Below are 13824 nucleotides of genomic sequence, written 5' to 3' on the forward strand. Positions count from 1 at the left end.
ACTTACTATTTCAAGTTTTCCTAAATTTTTCATGATGGGCTGGAGTGTCCTTTTGTGGAAAACACATTAGAGCTGTTTAGTTCTTTACTGTTGCAATTATCTGCTGCATTCCCCATGGTACTTTCTAGTCATGTTTAATGCACAGCAAAAATTGTTTAAACTCATTTTTCTGTATTACATGGAATTTAAAAAAAAATTATTGTTCACTCTGCTTGCCAGGTTTCATGCTCTGTCCTTGGTAAGAGCCAGCACTGAAATGAACACGACCATTGTTGGCGCCTGCTGCTCAAGTGCTGCTGAATAAAACAGTGCCTAAGTGCTTCCCATTTACAAAACTGAACCTCCCAGGACCCAGGGTTTTAATGCTTTAACTGCTCTTTAAAATTGAAAGAGACACACTGTTAATATTGATGGTAACAAACAGCTTCCCTGTGTAATGAAATGCGGCTCCCGCCTGTTCATGACCTTCTACACCAACGGCCTTTCCCACAGGGTCGCTCCCAGGCTGAGGTTTGCACCCCGAGCAGGAACTTTGTAATGCTGTCCTGGCACAGCAGGAGACAATGAATGCTTAGAGCTCACCCAGAGGGCCTGAAAGAGGGAACATGTATGCCTGTACCTAGGTGTTCAAGGATGTTTAAAATTTACTGTAACGGATTGTGTGTGCATTAGCTGCATTACACTTGGCCTAAGCTTGAAAGAGGTAACAGGAGAGTCTAGAACACAGAGAGATCGATTTGTCTTGTTTTGTTTGATTTCTAGTTCCAGTACTGTGGTTAAATTTTCTTTTTAAAGACTTGAGCTGTACTGAAAAACAATTTCTGATCATCTTTTATGGCACTTTCTCCAATTTAAAAAAACCCCATATCTTAGCATGACTCTGTTTAGTATTCCTCCTCTCTTTGCTCCCCGCTTTACTAAAACATCCATCTGGTAAGCCATTTTTTCTTCTGTCTTTTAAAGGTACCTTTAAAATTCTAAATTTAACATAAGAAGTACAGAAACTTTATTCAGGTGACACTGGCAAATGGCAGAACATATTTTTCACTACTTTCTGATGTATGCTTGCTATTCTAAAGAGTAGAATTCTTTTTTCACTAGTTAGAAGGATTTGGGATGCTATTCAATTATCTTCTAACTTTTGCACAGCTAAAGGTATAACAATAACCAAACATTACTTGTGATTTATTATTTATTTAATTACTTTATTATTTAATATTTTTTAAAATTTTATTATTTAAATACTGCTCTAAAAGATGGAACAAAATTGAAATGATCGGTAATTTCACCTAAACATCACAGAAGACCTGTGAGAAGAAGGGATGACACAAAAAAAAATAGCTTTAAATAGGAAAACCCATTTTTAAACAACTCATAAGGACTGCAGATAAAGGTTTAATGACCTCTCTGCCTGTGTACTTACAATATGCTTAATAGTCTTCATATTTGACTGCAAAAGCTACATCTGTGCTCTGTTAAAAGCAGCTGCAACGGACATTTAGGTCCCAAATTTCCTTGCCAGTATGATCAGATTCTTCTAACACATGTGCCCGAGACATAGTGCATTATTCCCATGAGTCAGAAATGTTTCCCTAAATTAACAGAGGAAGACCCAAGGCCTTACTTTGAAACTGACTAGGAGTTCGATTTACAAGTCAACTGGATTACTTCCAGGAGAAAGTTCTAGACTGGCTCCGAAATGCCAAAAAGTCTCTATCTCCTTTCCTGTTCTCAGATCTTCTGTAGTGCTAATTACAGATCGGATCATGTATTTTACAAACTATTATAATTATAAACTCACTTTCACCATGTGACTTGACAATGTAATAAATAAAACTTTTTGTCACGAATGAAATTGTGCAACTTTGTAATCAGTCATATAACATGCACCTAAACCTTTCCATAAACTAAGTATTTGTCAAATTCTCTGATGCTGTGAACCTCCAAAGTTTATTCAGTCACTGCTGAACTTCATAGATCAAATTACCGTGAGATGTTATATAGTTACTGTTTAGTATTAGAAGAAGTGATTATTGTACACAACATTAATTCCAAACCTTGCATCTAAGTATGCTTATTGAATTAAGGAAGATTGTTTACACGAGCAGGTTTTGAAAGTCAGACTACAGTAATAAGCACCTGGATCATTGAAAAGCCCCAGCCTATTATGTGATTTCTTTTTTTAATATTTTTTCTCTTTAGAAAAAGAAATGTGTAATTGAAATCTTACATTATCTCTGAAAATTACATTGCAAGTAATTTACAAATATTTCCTAAACTAATCAGTCTGTGTATGGGCACAGGGGACTGCCCGTGTGAAGCACATTACAGGACATGACAGGATTTAAATGTAATGTTGATCTTGCTGAAGTCCCATTAATGTCAGTAGTAGCTAATGATACAAGCAGGCAACCCAACCCTTACTTGACGATAGAATTCCAACTGGTATTTGATCAGGCTCTGAGAAAATTAAGATGGTTGGATGATAATAAAACAAATTTCCCAATACCGTAAACTAGCTACCCGATGCTACGGAAGTATCTTCACCTCTTTTTAAACAAGTTTGTTAATTTAAAAAACAAGCAAAAAACTTCAAACTAATCTAGAGGTGTTCCTCTGACCTAATGTAAGGCCTTTTCTTACGAAATGAATAGCATCAATGTAGACACTCTCTTCAATGGACAAAATGGTGCTGTGCTGTCACTCCTTTTTCTCCAACTCCGTGTGTCAGCCTGACAAAGTTTCCTGGTGGTGCTTTTTTTTACCTGACAGTTGATCAACATAATCAGTGACAATGCTGACAAAATCATAACATCATATTTGTTAATTTCTAAAGTGCTGTATTGTGAGCACTACAATGATCTGAAATGGAACAGCTGTCACTTCTTTATGCACATGTACTTGGGCTTCCATAGGGCTCTTTATACTATTAAATTAGAAAGGTCTCCTTTTAATGATACACAATGGATATATACGTGCCAGGTAAGAGGAGATAAACTGTACTAACTCAGAAACATAACAGAAAGTACATCCCCCATTTTATTATCAAGTAAAACTTCCATTAAAGTTGAAAGGTCTAAAGTTTCTTTGCACTACAGTTAATCAGAATTAACTCCACTGAAAGCAGGGAAGTTGCAATTCATATAATTACAGGATGAACATGGCTTTGAACTTTCCCTTCTACTGCAACTAACGTAATTATGGCTTAAATACACAATGAATTGTATTATTTATAATATTTTAATCGATTTTTTAATAGGAGCCAGACAAAAGTATAATATAAATAGTACCGGGAATGGCAACTGGATGGATTGTTTTTCACTTTTCTCTGCGAATGAAACAGGTAATAAACTGTTTAAAGTAGCTGGGCTTTTTCACAGGGAAGTGAACACAAAGTGAACAAACACTGAAGAAAAAATAATACAGTCCCCTAGGACTCGTAAACACTGCCTTTCCAGTGGTGTTCTCACCTCCAAAAAAAGGTGGCTGGAGCTATCCAGAGTTAAAAGGAGAGATCGAGCTCTTTCCCAGCCAAACTCGGATACACTTTATCTGTTTAGCCACCTGAGACTATTGAGAACATCTTCTGCTCAACCCCTAACAGCAGATACTTTGGGAAGAATACAGTTTCAGAAGTGAAAGTAGTAAAAAAAATCAGATGGTAAGAGAAAGTGTATAATGGAGAAAAGGAAAAATAAAGGAAGAAAGCAAGCTTAGATTTTTCCAAAGGTGATCCAACACTCAGTCATTTTAGTCTGAATATTACAGCACTTTTACCAAGCTCTGTTCATTCATTCTGTTCATTCCCTTTGAACTCTCCGGGAACCTCTGGATCTGTGAGGTGCTTAGTATTTTTCACTGCCTGACAAATAAATAAATATTCATTTATTTACCAAAATAAATTTACCCTGACTCTTCTGTATTTCAAACAAAAATAACCCAATCTTATTTTTAAGTTGCTTCCTTGTATTGTTTGGTATAAAGCATAATCAGTTTTTTTTAATGTTTATTATTTTTATTACTGTAGAGCAAAATTAGACATTGGGGCAAAAATTATCACTAAAATTCTTAAAGATATACATCTCCCACCTTTCTAAAGCTTTCCAAGATCCTAATTCAGAAAAGCTGTTGCTCTGTGGTTCCTTATTTTCTCAAGAACCTCAAATAGCTGACAGTGTCTCACATTAATAAACACTAGAAATAGCCTCTAGGACCGAGAGAGAGAGAGGTAAATTTCAAGCTAGTAAACTGAACGCACTGCTTTGCATCAACGCACACAGGCGAAGGCACGTCTGTCCCTGCTGAAGTCAGGGGGAATTTTTGCTTTGAAGCCAGGACTACATTTTCACAATTCACACTGAAGCTTCTATAAAAGTAAAAGGTGGGGAAACTCCTTGTAGGAGAACAACAAGAGTGGTTACATCACGCCTAGGAATAGGTTTGAAAACACATGCCACGTGGGCTGAGCGGGCATATGCAAAGGTCAAAATGTATACTCTTTTGAAAGCAATGAGATTATTTCAGTAGCGGGCAGGCAGGGAACATTAAGCGAGGCAGATTTAAGAATATTATCATTGGGATTGTCACGGGCATTTTTTTTATAACTTTTCTTCAGCTGATTACAAAATACGTTTTGAAAACGCATGAAGCCGCGCACCGCTCCTGCGAAACCAGAAGCGCTGTTGTACCCATTTTACGGCCACTTTAGCACCGTCGGCCACCCAGGGGAGGCTTTCCCGCCCGCCCCGTCAACCGTTGCCCCGAGCATACCCTCGGCCGCTCCGCGCAGCCCCCGGCGCCCCGACGGTGGCAGCGCCGCCGCCGCCCCAGCAGGGAGAGCCCGGGCGGCGGGGACGGACACCCCGGGGGGCGACAGCGCCGGGCGGCGGCGGGGCTTCCCGACAGGTGCTTCCCGGCAGGTGCCTCCCGGCAGGTGCCTCCGCCGCCGCGGTCCGGGGGGGAGCCGGGGGAGGCGGAGGCGCCGGGAGCCTGCCCGGCTCCTACCTGGTAGGCGTCGGGGATGTTGACCGTCTCTCCGTGCTCCGCCACGTAGCCGATGATGCCCTTGCCCCAGGGCACCTGTACCTCGTTGCTGTTCTCGGTGGAGCCGCAGGGCAGCAGCGGGGTGCCGGCGTGCACGTCGAAGAACTTGGAGACCAGGCTCTTCTTGCCGGCGGCGGCCCCCTCCACGAGGAAGAGGGAGCCCCGGTCGGCGTCCACCATGAGGCAGACGAAGATGAGGATCTTGTAGCTGAGGCTGGTAAGGTCCAGGTCGTTGGAGATGTCCTTGACCAGCTCCAGGAAGAACTGGCGCTCGTTATGCTCCTTGAGGTAGCGCTTGTAGTCCAGGGCGGTGGGGGGGTACTGGGGCAGGCTGACGCGGGACTCCAGCAGGGCGCTGAGGATGTGGGCCGTGGTAGGGGGCAAGGAGCTGGCCTTCCGCAGCAGGGCTCGCCGCCGCACGCTGCTCAGCGGCTCCTGCGCCCGGGCGTGCACATGCTCGTCGTAGGTGAGGTTGACATGAATGGCCTTGGAGCGGGCGAAGCTCTTCCGCAGCTCCTTCTGGGAGGCCCGCCGCTGCAGACCCCCGCCGGCGGGGCCGGGGCCGCCGGGACCACCCGCGCTGCCCCAGCCGCCGCCGGGGCCGCCGCTGCTCCGCCGCTCCTCCGACGGGCCGGCGGGGGCGGCAGGCGCTTTAGGGAGCGAGTTCTTCCTCTTCAGCCACTTCTCCACCAGCTCCGGGTGCCTCTCTAGGAAACTTTCCACCGCCGCCACGTCGAGGCCAGCGGCGGCGGCGGCGGCCGCCATGGTGCCGGCGGCGGGGGCGGCTCAGGCCGCGGGAGCGCCCGCGGCGGCCATGCCCCGCCGCCGCCACGTGCCGCTGCCCCGACGGCCGCCCCGAGGCGCGGGGGGCTGCCGGCAGCCCCGGCGAGGGGCCGCTCCTGCCTCTTGCCCAGGCCCCTCCTTGGGAGCGCGCCTTCTTCTCGCCCCGTTCCCCCCCGCGACCTCCTTTTCCTGCCCACCACTCTTTATTATTATTAGTAGTAGTATTCGTATTATTCTAGGTATTCTTCTGCCTCGCGGCTCCCAGCCTTTCTCTGGTTCTGGCCCCGGTCCCCGGTTCTGGGCCGGCTCCCCCGGTGAGCCGGGCAGGCGCTGCCGCCGCGCCTCTGGAGATGCTCCGGGAGCGCTCGGGCAAGCCCCTTCTGCCAAGTGCTGTCAGTGCTGGCGGCGGCTGCTGCGTAACCCAGCCGGCGGACCACTGAGGAGGGAGGGGAGGGCGGGGGGAGGACGCGTGAGCCGAGCGGGGGGGCAGGCGGGGCGGAGGGAGGGCTGGCAAGCCCCGTCGCGGGGGGAGGCACCGCCGCCCGCCTGGCGGCAGCCGCCTCCGCCGCCTCCGCGGGGGTGAGGGCGGGGCGCGCAGGGTCCCCCGGCGGGGGGACCCCGAGCAGCAGGGAGCTGCGGTAGGGAGCTCCGCGCTGGCGGGCGCCTCGTTCGGGAACATCGGCGGGAGCGTGCGGGGGGAGAGGGAGGGTCCTTTTGTCTGTGATGCGTGTGCCGGGAAGGGGCAAGCCCGGCCGCGGCGCCCGCCCGCGGTCTGCGGGAGAGGCGGGGGGAAGTAACACGAGTGCTCCCGGTAAAGAGGTTTAATTTATAGCGTTATCTGCGCTGCTTCGGTACTTCAGGAGACAGGCGGAAAAGGGGAGCCCTGTCAGAAAGACCAAGTGAATTCCGTTCCTTGAATCCCCGAGTTGAGAGGCTTGCAGCCGCTCCCGTGCGGGGAGCTAGCTCTGCTCGGCGCGCACCGCCAGTGCGGCGTTTGGTGCTAGAGGGGCGGGGGGTGGCTCCTGCCCGCCGCCCCTGAAGCCGCCCAGGGCTTCCTGCCCGAAAGGCGCTTTCCCTCGGGGCCGGCTGACCCGGACAGCCCGGCGGGAGCGGACGCGCCGAGGAGCTCCTGGGTGCCCGCTGCTGCGGCACCGGCTGTCAGACGGCAACCGGCCGCATCCGGTGAGGCGGGAGGGCCGAGGTTATTTTTATGTGCACGTGGAGCACGTTTCATTGCTAAATCGATGCCTACGCATAAGCGACTGAAAAACCGGAGTCATGGATCTTAACACGTGAAAAATGTCTTTCATGCGCTCACCGAAGACTGAATGAAGGCGGCTTCAGAAATTCATGAATGGGAGTTTGGGCGGCTGGGAAAACGCACGGGCAGATCTTCAACCAAACGAGATTCCGACCTGCCGGAGAGCCTCTCCCTGCGGCAGCCCCTCCTTGCGCGGAGGTCCTGGCGGTGCCTGCAAGGAGAGGGGGCGATTTTGGGACGCGTGTCGATAGTGCAGGCGGGTGCGCGGGTGTCAGCCGGGGATGGAGGGCTACGTGTGGGTGCCCGAAGGGCTGCCGCGTCTCCCGCAGCAGCCGGGGGTAACGAGGGGGTCTGTGCGGGTGCTGTGGCTCCCGCAGCCCGGAGACGGTTTATAGGAAGCGACAGACAAAGGATTTCGCCTCCCGGTCTGGGTGCCTGCGCTGTTGCAGGCTGGGCAGCAGCAGCTCCTCGCTGCCGCCAACCCCGGGCCGCTGTGGCGGCAGGGCTCCGTGCCCGGCCGCCGCCTGGCCGCGGGGTTCCATCCTGCTTTCCCGGCTCTCCCCGCTGCGCAGGGAGGCTGCCGCAGGAGGCCGGCTCTCCATTGAGAAACCGCTCGGCAATAGGGCGGGCGGAGTGGGGCGCGCAGGCAACCGGGGGCGGGGGCCGACACCCCGCCAGCAGCCCACGCCGTGTAGGGGGCGGCGGAGGGAGGCAGCCTGGCACCGGGCTGCCGTGGCGGTGAGCGGTGGCGGGGAACGGGCCGCTCCCGGCCGCCGCACCGTGCTTCGGCCGCCGATGACTTGCTGGGGGGCGCCCGGTTGCGGCACCCGCGGCAAGCGGGCTGCGGGGGGGAGCGGCGTGCTGGGCGAGGGGACGGAGAGCGGGGACGTCGGGGCCACGCTATAGGGGATCGTCCCCGAGCTGCTCGCATCTCTAAAGCATCTGAGCTTTTTCCATACAGGTGGCTTGGTGTGAAATTGCAGGCGTATCTCCGTAAGGGCAAGGGCGGCTGAAGTACTGACCTCAGCCGTTTCTCAGCGCGCTGCTGACGCGTTCCCGGGGCTGTGAAGTAAGGGGCTTTCACGCGCGGCAGCGGGCGCAGCTCCTCACCCCGCGCCAGCCACAGCCACGTTGTCAGCGGAGGCCCCGCTCTCGGGAAGACGCAGCCGAGGTGCCACCCTGGCTCCCCACGGCGCCCACGCTGCCGGCGCACATCTGTACACAGCTGACTGCGCTGCCGCCGAACCGGCGTCGGCCTCTGGCGCTCGCCGTGCTGGCGCCACCGTCGCCCTCGAAGGGCATCCGCTTGCCCGAAGCCGCTGCTTGGCCTTTCCAGTGACATTTGCGGTTTTGCAGCACTGGCGCAACCACTCCACTTGGCACAAAGAAATCGCACAGGCTGCTGAAGGCCGGGCAGACACGTACCCCGAGCTCTCGGGTGAGGACCTTGGGCATCTGCATACAAGTGAAATAATTGTATGTAAATAATTTTTGCTATCTCTCTATAGTAAGGTTTGGTCTGAGCACTCACACCAGTGTTTACTACAAAATGGTTACTGTGTAGCGGTTCTGTATGTAAACACTTAAAGCAATTTAGTGTTTCCATAAGCCTAGGTATGAACAAGGTCTTCACTTACCATTTCTTCAGTCTTGCAGCATCTTTAGTTTATTTGCTGGTATTTTATGCATGGACTTTGATTACAGCAAAAATCTGCATGTTGACAGTCTCTGAAATGGGACAAGACTGAAGGAAATAAAACCACATTTGTCTCTATTGTGTGAAATACATAGTGAACAATTTACTCATAACACCTTAACTGCAAAGAACTCTGCAGCCCCAAGTCATAGAATCATAGAGTGGTTTGGGTTGGAAGCGCCCTTACAGATCACCTAGTGCCAACCCTCCTGCCATGAGAAGGGACACCTTCCACTACACCAGGCTGCTCAAAGCCCCATCCAGCCTGGCCTTGAACACTTCCAGGGAGAGGGCAGCCACAACCTCATCTGTGTATAAACCACATAAGTCTGTGTATAAACTATGATCTTCTCTTTTAAAGGTAAAATGTGACAAAGATAATCGCAGTGGTTTGTCTATTCTGTAACTTGCACAGGCTTCTGACATGCTGTCAATGGTAAAACCTGCTTCAGAAGCCTGGCCTGGTGTGTATTGGTGGATGTTGGGGAAAAACTTGGGTCTGTCTGTGTTCTGGCACACATCAAACTATACCTCTGTTTGCAGGGTGACTAAACCAAGTGCACCATACACTGGGCTGCAGCTTCATGTGTGGGCCTGAGATAGATTAGTTGTGGCCTTTCATGGGAAGGCGAAAAAGGCAAATGGATTTTGTCAGTGCCCTGGGGTTGTACGGCCTTTGTAATTCTACAGGTACGTGGCAGCTTATATCAGATGCATCTTATATATGATGCACCTTTAGTTGGTGTGGATGCACAATGCCAACTCAGACAGCAAGGCAGGCTTTAGCCAGTCTCACCTGGTCTCCTCGGGTACAAACATACAGAGATTCCCTAAAAGAATCACAAGGAGAAATGTCAATGCACTTCTCACGCGGAGTGTGTTTATTCAGAAAGGCAGTCGCATAGCACTCTTCAAAATGCAATTGAGAAATGCACTTGAGAAAATTTTCGTCATTCAGGCAGATGCTTTAATCGTCTAAACAGTCAACAGAAGAGGACCCGACTATTAAAATGAAAGGGGGAAGTATCTTATAGCTACAGCACAAAAGAAAAAAAAAAAGGCAGGAACTCATGCAGTTGTGTCGCATAACTTTTTACTTGATTCTTGCTTATTCCCTTGCTCAAAAACAGCCGTTCGTCTCTGTGGAGCACTGTAAGACGATCAGTTAAAGCCCCCGGTGGGTAAGCGTTGGAACAATACTGATGAAACATGTACCTGAGAATAAATTAGTTTTGTACCCATGCTCCCTTCTGCAGTGACATAAGGAAACTTTGCTTGATGAAGTATGTTTTAATCTATTACATTTGTGTAAACAGAGAATTAAATTATCAATCACAATTCAAGTGGTAGAGATTTATGAGGCGGTTTCAGGAGGACTTTAATCACCTTCATCAATTCTCTGCTGTTGGTGAAAATATCTGCTACTGTCATCTGCTTGAGCTAGTTAGTCCTCATTCATTCTACATGTTACAGGATAAGGATACCTTAATATATTAGCCTCAAATGGAGAAAAAAATCCACAACTTTGAAAAATGACCAGTAGATGATTGTAGTCTTTTAATATACAAAGGAACACTAACAATACAATGAATGGGGTTATATTTTTGAACCAGAAAGGTCATAGGTATTCAGGTATCTCCTCAAGATTCTTTTAGGTCAACATCACTACTGAAAGGTTACTTGTACGTTCAAAATATCTGATATTCTTGATATTCTGCTTCCATCACCCTAACATACTGTTCTTTTAATGTAAGGTTATGGTTTGTTACCTCCTCCATATGGTACTTTCCTTCATAGACAATAATGCTGAGGATTTTTTTCCAAAAGAAAAACTTAATTTAGTTGTCAGTCCTAAACTTACAGGCATTTTCTTATTTACATAGCTACAATTGAATAATAGTTTCAGTGGGTGTTTGAATAACTAGTTGCAGAATTGGGCTGTCAGATCTCCTTACAGAAAGGAACAGTATTTCTATAGTACAGTCCACAAAGGTCTGTGAAATATGTAACACGATATAAATAATGCTCTCCTCCCAGTGTTGTTTATTAGGACATAGCATCTTAAAACGTATCATTATTTGATTTTGCTAAGGCGAGTCCTGAATGAATAATTAACAGCAAAATATTAACACCTGACAAGGGAGCTAGTCAAAATTCAAAACATTTTTTGCGGACATTACAGCTGCTGCGGCAATGTTTCTTGAAGTTACTTTTTTCAAATACACAAGAAGATCAGCTCTTTCATTCTGCTTTTTCATTCCACCAAAAATAATTTTTGTACCAGGAATGTATTTCTTAGGGTTTTCCAAGTACTCCATCAATGTATTCCTATTCCAGACAACTCCTGAAAAACAAAAACCATAGTAAAATACAAGGCTGGCCCAACATCATATGTTTATGACAATATCAAGTCTCAAATCAAACATTTGTGTGCTCCTGAACATAATGTACCTAGAATCTGAGAGGAATGTGGGCATAAAGGATACATAATATAAAATGCACAAGATATGCATTGTCTTTGTGTCACTTTAACAGGTCAAGTATCAATCCTTTTTGCATCATGGAGAGTTCTTTGCACCATTTCACAGACAACTACGTACTACTTTTAAACTATGTAAGTATCTCTGTAATTCCAGTATCCAGAAGATACAACTTTAATTTCATACGGTGGTTGAAAATGAGCATCTACAAGTTGACATGAAATCAATCAAGGCTGTCCTCCATCGAAGTGTGTTAGAAAAAGGGTTATCAATGGCCAGTTCCTGGAATCTCTTGACAGAAGTGTTGCCTTCCAACCTTGCGAAAACCTGTCTCTGTCAACAGAAGCGCACCATTGTACTGAAGACTGCTGAAATACCTATAACGACATGATCAAGTTTCTCTTCTGTCCTCCAGAGTTGACTCTTCCTGTTGTCTAAAGTCAATTTAGATATCACTTTGTGGGCTTTCTTTTAAAAACATCTGTATGATTTGTTCACTAATTTTTTAATGGGAAAAAATAGTTCATATATGCTGATGATGTTTTGTATGAAGGAAATTCCAGTATAAAGTGAATGTCACAAAGCATTTCCTAGAATGCACAGAAAAATGAAAAAGTCAGACAGTTCTAAAGCACCTTAATAAGCAGGAAAAAAACCTCGGCTGTGTTTGTAATTAATAGCTCAATTCAAATAGTATAATTTATATTAAAATAACATGTTAAAATAATATAAATAAACTCAATAAAACCCACACAGAATTACTTCCCCTTTTTAGATGTTCAGCTGCTTTTCAAGACTGTATGAAAAACAAGTCATAGGTTACTAGTAGGTGACAGTAATCAAGTGTTTGGGCAAAACAACTGCAGCACACCACAATGCCAGTAGAGGGTAGTGACCAGAAAACAAAATCTAAAAGCACTCGAGAAACAGAAATTAAAATCTGCCCGTTGATACTACAAAGTTCTGGGAAAGCGACATACCTTCTGACCTGGTGTGCTGAATATTGGTAACATTCATTTCTTCTTAATATAGGGACTGAGGATTTTTGTTTCTGAAACTACAGATTCTTCTGCAGTAATGCAAAGTAGACAGTTGTGAGAGTAACTCCCGGTGACTAAGGCTTTCTGTTGTACCTCTAAAGAAAAAGGTTTCTTTCATATATGTCCCCTCCAACACTGCACCTCATCCATGCCACTTGTTTTACCTTTGTCCCTGTTCGCAGCTGAGCAAGAAAATCCTGCAGCTTGTCCTGTTCTGCAGCCAAATAAACCCCAAAGATTTGATCCTCTCTGATGCTTTCCATCTTTTTCAACTGTGTGGCACTGAGAACATTTCTGAATAAAGATCTTCTTGCCTTTTTCAACATCACCCGTTTTGATCTATTAAAAAAGCTAAAAAAAAAAAAGGAAGAAAAAATTTAACAATATTAAGGAAAAGTTCACTGTTGTTGGTCACATTTATCATCGCCTTCTGCAGTTTTTATAAATATTTCTGTCTTGCATGGTAATAAAAACCACTGTGCCTCAAAGTAATAAAAATTTGTACCGGACTTAATTGTAAAAATGTTTGTGTAAGATGGTTGGGCTGCACGATTTCTTAACACGATCTGGTTGCTGATGGTCATGAATTAAATTTTTTTAAGTTATCCGGTTTACAATTAGGAAAAAGCACCATGAGTTTTGCTGCATCTCTGAGGGGTGCAGAATTACAGAATCTGTTATTCCTCTCTTTGGAGGTTAAGTGAGCTTGCTTGCTCCTCTAGAGCCACTTTGATGGGAAGGGTAAAGGTCAACGTGCTTTTGTCTGGAAGGCCAATCTAAACCACCGCAGAACCCCAGGATTTCCCCGTGGGTCGCAGTGCGGCTGAGAATGTCTCCAGAACTGTGAAATTCAACTCCTCCCCCAGCGCCTGTCAGGACACGTTCATGATAAGGCAGATCTCCAGTGGGAATGGCCCGGACGGAGCGGAAGGTGCCTGCCGGGGTGCCCTCGGGCCCGTGTCCACCAGGAAGGCAGGAGAGCCTTTTGGCCTTTGGAGGGCAGGAAAGGCAGGGCCGCCCCGCTGCTCCCCACCGACACGCAGGCGCTGGCCACCCCTCCCAAGCCTGGCGAGGCGCCCGCCGCCGCCCCGCACCTGGCTCGTCAGGCAGCAGGAGACGTCACAGCGACACTCAATCACTGAGAGGACAACTCAGCATGTTCTCTTCTGATTGGTGCGTCGCAGGCCCGTGTGGCGGGATTAAGTGTCGCGCCTTTCTTTTTGGTGGGAGCGGCGGGTGTGGCGTGCTGCGGCAATGTTCCCAACGGCGGGAGCGAGGGGGTCGCGGCAGTGTCATGGCGCCCCAGGCAGTGCCACCCTCCCTCTGCGGTCACCTTCCCTGTACCAAAACACTTGCTTTTTTGATCTGAGCGGTGTTGCGCGCCCATCATGGCACCACTCCACAGTGCCAGGGAAAATGGTGTCAGGAGTTGGGAAAAAACCGAGCGCAGAGTTTGGTGCTGGAAGGGACAGAGCCTTCTAGCCCTAAAACACTGCTCCTGGTGTGTTGAGTCATGACCTT

At 47.8% G+C, this 13824-nt stretch overlaps 2 protein-coding genes across 2 annotated transcripts in view; both read right to left on the reverse strand.

The window, feature by feature from the left end:
* PDE11A (phosphodiesterase 11A) overlaps positions 1-5808 on the reverse strand; it is a 135318-nt gene extending 129510 nt beyond the window's left edge. The window contains exon 1 of the mRNA XM_086465969.1: positions 5005-5808. Coding sequence (XP_086322095.1) covers positions 5005-5808 — 804 coding nt within the window. The remainder of the gene's footprint in view (positions 1-5004) is intronic.
* Positions 5809-10927: 5119 nt separating this feature from the next.
* On the reverse strand, positions 10928-13599 carry LOC104343575 (cytochrome c, somatic). Its single transcript, XM_009947499.2, has 3 exons — positions 13516-13599; positions 12468-12642; positions 10928-11127 (listed from the first exon to the last, which is right to left on the reverse strand). Exons 1-3 carry the CDS (start codon positions 13597-13599, stop codon positions 10928-10930), a joined length of 459 nt encoding a protein of 152 aa, XP_009945801.2.
* Positions 13600-13824: the final 225 nt, after the last annotated feature.

Source organism: Leptosomus discolor, chromosome 5, assembly GCF_034619465.1.
Source record: "Leptosomus discolor isolate bLepDis1 chromosome 5, bLepDis1.hap2, whole genome shotgun sequence".
NCBI classification, from domain to species: Eukaryota; Metazoa; Chordata; class Aves; order Leptosomiformes; family Leptosomidae; genus Leptosomus; species Leptosomus discolor.